At 55.2% G+C, this 10,627-nt stretch overlaps 1 protein-coding gene across 3 annotated transcripts in view; it reads left to right on the top strand.

The window, feature by feature from the left end:
- Positions 1-8,455, top strand: part of MB (myoglobin) — a 30,142-nt gene extending 21,687 nt beyond the window's left edge. For 2 of the 3 annotated variants that reach the window (XM_059402133.1, XM_059402134.1), the window contains 2 exons: positions 4,337-4,559; positions 7,912-8,455. In XM_059402133.1, the coding sequence (XP_059258116.1) occupies positions 4,337-4,559; positions 7,912-8,058 (370 nt within the window). In that variant the 3' untranslated portion in view covers positions 8,059-8,455. Of the gene's footprint in view, positions 1-866; positions 3,771-4,336; positions 4,560-7,911 lie in introns of those variants that run through there. The other variant, XM_059402135.1, reaches the window with a different exon arrangement.
- The last annotated feature ends 2,172 nt before the right edge of the window (positions 8,456-10,627 follow it).

Below are 10,627 nucleotides of genomic sequence, written 5' to 3' on the forward strand. Positions count from 1 at the left end.
TTTTGGAATACGGCAGCTTCGAGAGGATGCTAGTAGTTGCTATGGACAGAGCCAGACTAAGGACCTTCACAGTATTATACTTAGAAAACAGAAGACAGGGGCCCATTCGTGACATTTGATGTCGAGGAAGTCTTGAACTGGAGGGCTCTGAAGGGGGTGGTCTCCAAGGGCATCTTCACTGCTATAGTAAAGGGTTCTGAATAAACAAAGAAACAAAATCCTAAGCCTTGTACGTAAAGAATGGCCTGTGGGATTTTATTTTCCCATCGCCCTCAACCCCAGGTGGTGTTAGATCCCTCTTCTCCTGGTCCCATCTCTCATGCTCTGGGCCAGCACGAGTCAAGTATCTAATGGGATATAAATCAACATTTCTGCCCCTGGGAGCTAGGGGGCCCAGAGCTGCCCCGAGTGGATACGTTGTCGTTCACATTTTAATTTATAGATGAGTTTCTTCTACTTTGTGAGCCAGGATTTGCTCTTCCATTCAGATGCCTTTTTGGTCTCCCTTGGGCATCGCTCATTTCTAGCTCCCATGTCTGGGGAGAATGGCCAGTCCCGTAAGCTCTGTGATCTTAAGTCCGAGTCCTTAGTGGTCCATGCTAGAAACACCTGGGGAAGGATGGTCAAGTTCTTTGTTGTCTCTGACTGGCATCGTTGGGGTGTTTCCTGATGTCTTTCTCCTTCCATCCCTGACAACAGGCTGCTGAGGCTGCAACAGGTCCTGTTTGGTAGGACAAAAGATCCTCCCAAGTTGACATCTGCTTCTCAGCCACGTTTGCTTGGACGTGACCTTGGACAAGTTACTCCTCCTCTCTGGGTCCCATTTGCCTATTGGTTGAGTGAAGCCGTCGTCCGCCGGGGTCTCTGAGGTCCCCTTCCGCTCTCATGTCCAGGCATTCCCTGAGCCCATGCTCCTCCCGTGCTTGTGGAGAGAAGAGACAGGGAAGTTGGGGTTGGGGACCAAGTTTGCCAAGCATGAGTCTCTCTGAGGTGATCTGGGAGCTGCCAGCCCCCAAGGCAGTGACTTGAAGGAGACTCGGGGTATTATGTCATCAGGGGAAACATTCCCTCCCTCCCCAGGCTAGAACAGGGAGGCCTGCCAGGGGCCAGGGACCAGGGATGAGACGTGATGCCTGAGACTCCAGCCCTTGGAAGGTCTCAGAAAGCCCAATGCCTTGTCACGTCTTAGGCTGTGGGACATGCAGAGACCATGCCAACTGGTTCTGCCCTTTTAGTGTTTGCGGACTGGGGAAGAGGTTCACCACTGCCCCCACCCCCGTGTGGAGGAGAGGGAGGGAATGCTAACTCCCAGGGCTGCACGTGCCTCGGTGGGAGCTGGTCTCTTGGTTCCGTTCCAGACGCTGAGCCTGGACTTCCTTACTGACCTTGGCAAGGTCATTTCTCCTATTCCCCTGATTATAAGAGACAGCAAATTCTGTTCGGCTGAGCCTGCTAATGAAACACGAGGGGCTTGGCTCCAAGGACATGATCATAAAGGTCTAGAACATAAAAGCCAGGAGGTCGGTTGGAGAGCCTGGTTCCAGGAGTGGGGGGGCCCAGGAGGGAGGGGGCTGCTGAGTGTACCCCCTGCCTTTCCTTCTCTTCCCCAAACCCTTTCTGCTTTATTTATTTTTCATCTGGACAAGGAATTCTGAAGGCACGAAAAGTTTGAATCTCACTGCTGGTGGCCAATACTTGTCATGTTACAGGGAGGAAACACGGCCAGTGGTGGCTATAGATAAAACTCGATTCCCTGACCTGATGGCGATGAGGATGATGATGGTGGTGGTGACAGTGGTGGCCGTGGAAGTGATACGGGCGGCAGCGACAATGAGGAGGGGAAGATAGCACATTTTTACGCGGTATACACCGCCTGGCCCTGTGTTCGGTGCTTTGTGTATATTCACACACTTAAGACTCACAAGTGCCTTATGAGATGGTTATGATCACTATTGTGAACAGAGAGGTTAAGGAACTTGCCCAGAGTCACACAGCCGGAATTCAAACCCAGGAAGCCTGGACCCTTGCTTATCACACCCCTGTTCTGGAGCCCCATGCTACACACCAGAGAGGGGACCCCCTCCTCAGTCCCATTCTTCGGTGTGAAGCAGAGGAGTTCTGTAAGTCTGAATCCTCAGTCTGTTGTGTGGGTGTCTGATAGGGCCTCAGGTCAGAGGACGGCTGGGAGGTGGCCTCCTTTCTCGCTGACTTGCCTGCAGGCCTGTGATGGGCCAAGCAGGTGGACATAGGATGGAAGATGACAAGACAGGCAGGCAAGGGCTTCTGCAACCGTAGAGAAAACCCATCATTCTTCGCAGGGTGAGGCCTTCCTTTGTCCATTCACAGGGACATGCCATTAGGTAAATCCAGGTGTGGCCTTCTGTGCCTGCCTGGGGCTCCCAGGGACGGGACTGTGGGCTCAGGAAGGGACGTGGCTGAATGGTGCCAGAATGATCTGGTGAGCACGGATCAGCCCAATTTTCCTGCACTGTCGGAAGTAAATCTGGGCTCCCTCGCTGCCTCACTGGTAGAGAGTGGAAGGTGAGGCAGGGGTCAAGCCTTAGAATTTGGAGGCTGAAGTATCAACTAGACTAACCCTTTTGGTTTATAGATGGATGAATCAAGACCCAGAGAAGTTGAGTGACTTCTTCAATGTCACACAGCACGTTGGAGACAGAGCAGGGACCAGAACCCAGTTTCATAATTCTCAGTCCCATGTTCTTTCTCCTATACCTCTGGGGGGGTCTCCCAGAATATCTGAGACCCTGGCTGCCTTGGGGATCCGGTCCTTGAGAGCTCCCTCCAGTGTCCCGACCTCCAACTTTTCCCTGGGGGGGCTAGGTCTTGTGTCTGTCAGGCGGGGATTATTGCCACCAGATAATAAGAGGAGCTCAGGGACCCTTGGGTGAAAAGTGCCAGAGATGAGCTGTCAGTGACACACACAGTTTGGCTGAGCAGGGGCCCCGGGGTAGTGAGGTGGTGACATTGGGCAGAGGGCATAGACAGCCCTGGGCATTCTGGAGAAGCAGGAGGGATTCGCTTCTGGGAGAAGGGTGCACTCCCTGTTGGTGCTACCCTGTGCACGCTTGTGTGTGTCTGGGTGTGCAGGCATGTGAATATGGGTGTGTGCTGTGAGAAGCTTCCAGAAACTGGGGTGTGTCCGCAGCAGGGCTGGAGGCTGTGACTTAGCTAAGAAGCTACGAAAGGGAAACACTCCTGAACCCATTAGAGAAGAGGAGGGAAAGCCTGGACAGACAGGGTCATTCCTGCAAACATTTCGGGGTGTGACATGAGACAGAGAGCATGAGCTCTAGAACCAGCCAGTCTCTGCTGTGGGCTTTGCCACCAGCCAGCCACGTGACCCTGGGCACATCACTTACCTCTGCGGTCCATTCGCCCATAAGTGAAATGGGGAAAACCATTCCCACCTAGGCGGCAGCTAGGACTCCCTTTAACCAACACTCACCTTTCCACAGCAGGAAATACTGAGGTCCAAGTCTCCAGGCGGCTGCTCAGGTTCAAGGGCAAATTCCCTCTGTGGCCAGATCACTGGCTCCCTGGCTGGAGCTGGGACCTGGTCTTTGGCAGGTGGCTCCCCCTGGGGCCTCACCAACCCCCACTGGGAGGAGCCTGGGAGGGACAGGGAGTCTGAGCAAAATAAGCAAGAACTTTCTGAGCCTGAGAGTTAATCTGGAGTGGACCGGCCATCACATATGGTAGTGAGCCTCCTGTAGCTGGAAGTATGCAAGCAACTGAAGGATGACCCCTAGGTAGGAAACTGCAGAGATGGTCCCCTGCATCATTTTTTTTCTTTTTTCTTCCTTCCTTCCTTCCTTCCTTTCTTTCTTTCTTTCTTTCTTTCTTTCTTTTTTGAGTCACTCAGATCTGTTTCCAGCTGGCCCTTCCACACATCAGCCTTGTAACACTGAGTTACGCCACCTCCTCTCCCTGATTCCAGTTAGTCACCTACTCTTCAAACAACTTAGAGAAAGTTGTTTGACTAATGCAGACACGTCCTTCCTTCCCGCCTTTCCCAGTGGCAATGCAGAAGAGACAGGTCATAAGGATAAGAAAAACCACAAAGCTGAGTCTTTGTTGAGCGCGCTGCTTGTGCTGAGCGTATATGCGCTCATTGAATCACAGCGCCTCTACTCTGGGTAGGGACCAGTCATCCCCTTTGCTTGGATGAGGAAGCGGATGCCCAGAGAGGTAGAGTGCCCTGCCCAAGGTCACACAGCTGGGAAGGAGCGGGAGCCCAGCCTGGAACTCAGGTTTGGCCCCTTCAGAACCCCATGTTCATTCCTGTGTCTGATTCCCATCCACCTTCTGCCCACAGCCTCTTTAAGAGCCACCCCGAGACCCTGGAGAAGTTTGACAAGTTCAAGCACCTGAAGTCGGAGGATGAGATGAAGGGTTCTGAGGACCTGAAGAAGCATGGCAACACTGTGCTCACCGCCCTGGGCGGCATCCTCAAGAAGAAGGGGCAGCACGAGGCGGAGCTCAAGCCGCTGGCCCAGTCACACGCCACCAAGCACAAGATCCCTGTCAAGTACCTGGAGGTGGGAAGTGGGGCCGGGATGGGCGGGACGGTGGAAGGACAGGCCTCAGGGGGATGCAGTTTGGGTTCCAGTCCCAGCTCTGCCCACGGGGTTCCTCTTTGTGCCCCAGGGCCCTCATCTGTGACATGAGCTGTCGCTTACTTTCTCTTCCTCGGGGGGTCACTGAGAGTAAACCCACTTCTCCCCCAAATCAGTATGTCATCCAGGGGAAGAAGGGGAGAATGGATATTGGGGGCACCCCTTGCATTCCCCTTCACAAGAAGGTACCATTATTATTGTACCCACTGGGCAGATGAGTAAACGGAGGCACAGGCGATCGCTTGTCCCTGGCACACTCCCCGATTCAAACTAGGGTTCTGTTCTTCCAGACCCCACCTCCACCTCCCAGCTCCTGAACCCTGTGCCACCCTGAGCCACAGTAGAGTGGCGGGTGCTCCTCCGGTTAGCCAGCAGGTGGCGCCGTTGGCTCCAGCATCTTTACAGATGAAAAGAGAGCGCCCTGGGGTCCTAGGCAAGGGGAATTGGTTTGAATCTCTTGTGATGGGCTGAGAGGTAGGGTGGGCAGGGCCTGAGCTTCAGGTTCTGCCTTTATAACCAGTGCAGGGAGGGGTGTGGTGAGAGGGAGCACGAGGATAAAGGGCCTTAGGGGTAGGTGCAACCCCTGGGAAAGGGAGCAGGGGGCAGGCTGGTGCAGTGATGAGGATAAAGACCGTGGTCATGGCTACCCGTAAGGATAGGCCATGGTAGGCAGTTGCCTGGATCACTGTATGGAATTCTCAGTCCCCTCTGAGGTAAGGAACTGCATTCCGGGTCTTCTTTTTCACTGACACAAAGTAAGTGCAGAGGTAGGGAGTCCAGAGCTGGTGTGGGCACCCCACAGCCACCAGGGATACAAGCTCTTTCTGTGCTGCTCAAAGTTGGCTCATGGTCCAAGACGGCTGCTAGAGCTCCAGCCATCTGATCCATGTTCCAAACAAGAAGCACGAGGAAGAGAGGAAAGCTCTCTTTTAAGGAGTCCCAGAAATCCCATTCAACAGTTTTATTGGCCAGAAGTTAGTTATAAGACCACACCCACCTGCATGGAAAGCTGGGAACGATGGTCTGTTGCCACTCCAACTACAGCTAGTGTTCTGTTACCAAGAAAGAAGGAGAAGATGGACATGGGGCAGGCCATAGCAGTCTCCGTGCCATACCCTCTCATACCCACTTTACAGATTCGGAAACGAAGTATCAGAGAAGTTAAGTAGCTTGCTCAGGGTCACACAGCTAATGAGCCAGTAGGCACGGTCTGATCTACCGGTACTTGGGAACTCAAGCTCTTAATCCCTTGTGGCACAATGTCTACCATCAACCACCACCACCTCTTCAGCCTCACAGCCTCACCTCCCCGCGCCCCAGCTGCCCCCGCAAATCATACAGAGAAAACCCAGCCTGCCCATCACGCTCAGCATCACAGACGTGAGGAGTGGGTCCTGCCTTCGAGACTCTGCATGCTGCGGCCCCTGCCCTCCCCATCTGCTCTTGGCAGCAGACCCCTGTCCCCGCTCCAGGGCCCAGCTTAGAAGCCACCTTCTCTGCATGTGACTGTCAGTAGGCACCCCCCGTCTCTCCCCTGCAAAGCCACTTTATATTTATCCCTTGTCATGGCGCCCACCTGTCTGCACTGGGATTTATCTCTTTTCCCAGCTGTCTCCTGGCTGGAGTGTGAGCTCCCCATTTCTGAACCCCGGTGGCATGTGGTGGGCTCACAATACAACTTGTCTGCTCTCCGCTCGCACTCAGGGACATCCTTCCGTGCTCTCTCTAGGGGGCGGCTGCTTCCCAGTGGGGTGTGAGGGCGCCACGGTGGGTGCTGGATGTCAAGGCAGCTTTTCTCAATTGTCCGGCTGCCCCAGCCCCCACTTACCCGTATTAGCGGCTGTGCTCCAAACTCAGGAAGGGCTCAGTGGGGGACCCGATGGGGCCAGCTGAGCCCCTGTTTTATGGTGAAGTCACCCCTGGGGGTCACAACAGAGCAGAGCCTGGAACCTGAGTCTCCCACGTTCTCCAGGGGGAGGACTGACTTCATGGCAGCCCGAACCCCAACTTTGTTTTGGGACATATGTCCAGATCGATGTCCAAAGACAGGGGTTTGTGGAGCTGTCCTTGTTTCTTTTTTTTTTCCCCCCTTTCTCTCACTTTCCTATCTTTTTTGTTTTTGAGAGAGAGAGACTGTGAGTGAGCATGGGGGAGGGGGAGGAGCAGGGGCAGAGGCAGAGAGAGAATCTGAAGCAGGCTCCATGCCCGGGGTGGAGCCCAGCGCCGGGTTTGATCTCATGACCCTGAGATCATGACCTGAGCCGAAACCAACCTTGGGTGCCCTGCTGTTGCTATTTCTAGGCAGAGCCATGTTCCCTGGGTATTGCCCTATGTGTGCCTCCTAAACCCTCGGTCACCCTGTGCCCCCCACCCAGCCACCTGTCTGTAGTCACCTGCACTTGGGGTGCCCTGAGAAATTGGGAAAAGCCAACTGAGGTGCGGTCCCCGTGTCTGTTCTTGGCTCTGGCAGCCATTTGCCCACAAGCCCCTGGGTGCAAATTCCAGCTCTGCCGTCCACTTGCTAGGTGACCTTAGGCTGGCTCTTTTCTGTCTGGGCCTTTGTAAAGTGACACTGCTTGGTCCTCCAGCCAGGGTGGTGGCTGGCATCAAATCTTGACTCCCTGTCCAGAAGGCCCAGTAGCATTTTATATCCACGAGATCTTTTAGTCGCTAAAGAGCCATGCTGTAGGTGTTCCTAGTAATGACGTTGTGGGTGTCTAAGCACATGTGGGGATGGAGAGGCAAGGCTGGGCTGGGGCAGGCTGGGTCCCAGCGGAAGCCGCAGGCCTCAGCCCTTCCTCGCCCTCCCTCCTTCCAGCCCGCCAATAATTCTGAGCCCTTGCTCTGTGCTTGGCACAGAAATATGCTGGTCTACCCCCCCTCCCCAAGTAGCCTACTTAAAGCAATAACCACACTAAGCTATCAAATGCAAAAAATTAAATACAAATGGAAATAGTTTCTTTCTAGATTTTCTGACTGCAAAATCCTGGGCAAAGCCATGGAATGGGAGCATTTCCCTTCCTTTCTGCTGCCAGCAGGGCGGTGGTGTCCTGGGCTCCTGCACTGACACGGGCTTGGTTCCTCATTGGCACCTATCTCGAGGGGTGGTAGAGAGAGAAGGAGTTAACCCGTGGAGACCCCCCTGGTGTGTAATAAGCGCTCCATAACCAGCCGTGGAATACAGAGAAGGTGGGGCTCAGTCTGATTCCCATCTAGCTCCTGGACTGTGCGCCCCTGTGACCGGCGCCCCTCCCATCTCCCCCCACCCCCGCAGTTCATCTCAGACGCCATCATCCAGGTCCTGCAGAGCAAGCATGCCGGGGACTTCGGCGCCGAAGCCCAGGCGGCCATGAAGAAGGCTCTGGAACTGTTCCGGAACGACATCGCTGCCAAGTACAAGGAGCTGGGATTCCAGGGCTGAGTCCCAGCTGGGCGCCCCACCCCACCCCCACCCCTTCGGGCCCCGGGGCCCAGGGTCAGGTGGGCCGTGATCCTGTAGCCGTGTAGTTTGCTTCTGAGTGTCTGCTTTGTTTATGAGAGGTTGCGGGGGGAGAGGCCGAGGGGCTGGGCTAGGCTGTTCCGATGGCTTCGCAAGACTGGGGCCTGGGGTCCTCGTGGAGGGGCGTCACCCCGGGAAGCAGGAGATGTGCGGCCCTTTGCTCACTTCATTTGCCTGTCTCCTCAACTCCAGCCCAATTCCTCCAGCCTCCAAACGCAACCACACCTTCACCTTCTAATCCCAAATCCAAGCCATAAACCAAGGCCCGGCCATAAAGATGCTCTGACCCATCACCTCCAGCCCCTTTCCCCCCCCCCCCCCCCCCCCCCCCCCCCCCCCCCCCCAACAAATGTCCATCTGCAATGAGAAAGAGGTCTGGGCGGAGGGCGACCGTCCATCCCGAGAGAGAGGCGGCGGGGGTCTGGAACGTTAAGTGTGCCTTCTCAGCCAATGGAGTGACTCACCTGGTTTTAATAAAAGACCTTGCAACATCACAGCCTCTCCCTAGTGAACTTCTTCTCCTGGAGCAAGTGAAGGGGTCCCCAAGGAAGAAATGGCTGGAGGGTGTGTGCAGACAACCTGTGCGGCAGAGAGGAGGAGAGGAGGGAAACAGGGCAGGAGGGAGAGAGAGACAGGACGCTGCCTTCCTTAGAGTACCCCTCAGTGCTGGGGACAGTGCTGGGTGCAGGATGGGAGGGGGGCAGTCCTGTCCGGTGGTGGCGGTGGGCTGCTTTGCAGTAAGAGGCAAACAGCTACAGGGCGCCCAAAGGAGAGGGCGCAGGGGGAGGCGATCACCGTGGTTACAGCAACTTCAATAACACACCAAGGACACCGGCTAGTGAACGGCAAAGCCGGGTTCAAAGCTGGGGAGGCAGCCGGGACTCCAGCTGGGGAGACAAAGAGGTGGCCAGCCGGTGACGGGCACTGACCTTCTGGCCACAGAGAAAGGACAGACGCATGGGGAATAACTCACAAACACAGGCCAGGAGACACGATCCGTGTCTACAAATGCTGCGCACACAGACGGAATGTGTGATGTTGTGGCGGGGACCCAGAATAAAATGTTGGCACGTGACCGTGGTGGTGACAGGGCCTGTGAAAAGGTGGCCTGAGTCCCTCGGAGCACCCGAGCCGGGAGGACCTCGAACAGCACCCAAGACTCAGAATACCAACTCCGGGAAGCCCCAAATCCCCGGCCTCATAAAGCTCCAGGAACTCCCAGGACAAGTGACCTAGTCACCCCTGCCCTTGAATCCTCAGGGCCCAACCCCTAGCCGTGAGCCTGACCTCAGACCATGCCAAGGTTCCCAGCAGCTGAACAGGGTGGAGCTCCTCTGCTAGCGTAGATACATCCTAAATCCTAAAAGCTTCATCCATCGGGCTATGCAGCTGTAGCCGCAAGAGCATGAGAGGGTCCCCCTCCTCGGTCTGCCCCAGGCTTTGGGAGTCCTTCTGCTATCCGAGGTGGAGGGGAGGTTTTTGATTCTGGCACCTGGGGAAAATTCCATTCATTTGTAGTTATTCAGTCGGAAGCCCAGGCAGGGAGAACTTCGCTGTAGGTGAGTGTGCAGGATTTAAAGCTGAATGGGCTGGGCCCTGCCCTCAAGCAATTGACAATCTAGTCAGGGCACCCTGTGCTTGGATAATTAAATCCGGGCAGAAGAAAATGAGCGTAGCCGAGAAGGACCAGGCGTTTGTCATTCATCCTGCGTGGCCTCCGACACGTAGCTGCTGAGCACAGCCGGTGGGAAAATCTCAGTTTATACCTTGGACGTGCACAAAATGCAACTTCTTTTTTTTTTTTTTTAATTAATTTATTTATTTAATCGATTTGACGGAGAGACCCAGTGAGAGAGGGAGCAGAAGCAGGGGGAGTGGGAGAGGGGGAAGCAGGCTCCCCACAGAGCAGGAAGTCCTTTGCGGGCTCCATCCCAGAACCCTGGTATCATGACCTGAGCTTAAGGCAAACAGTTAATGACTGAACCACCCAGACGCCCCTTCAACTTCTTTTTTTCTCTTTGGAATCTTCACTGTGGCTGCGAGGCAGACACTGACCTCAGCCTCCCTGAGGTTGCTCTCTGGTTCCGCATTTCCCTGGGGTTTTGGCTCATTCTAAGGGGGCTTACTCGGGCGGGTGGCGTGTGTGGGCGGGCAGGTGGCATTCTGTTGCTGTCATCTGTTCCCAGTGGCCCTCAGGGATGCTGCACCCCACCTGGTTTTCCCTTAGAGTCCTCATCAGGCACTTGAGGAAACCCTGAGGCTGTCCGAAGCTCTGTCTTCCCCGGCCACTTCTTCTTTGGGACATCCCTGCCCCACGAGGCCTTGACTTGGGACAGGAGGGGGCACAAGTCCCCTCTGAGTTTAGACCCCATGGGCCTGTCTGAGCTTTCCCAGCCTCCTCCAGGACTTGACAGGGGTGCGCAGGGCCGCCCTGTGTGATTGTATAGGTTGTGCACTCCACAAGAGCACCTGGTAGAGGGATACAATTCAG

The sequence above is a fragment of the Mustela nigripes genome, chromosome 6 (assembly GCF_022355385.1).
Source record: "Mustela nigripes isolate SB6536 chromosome 6, MUSNIG.SB6536, whole genome shotgun sequence".
Lineage (NCBI taxonomy): Eukaryota > Metazoa > Chordata > Mammalia > Carnivora > Mustelidae > Mustela > Mustela nigripes.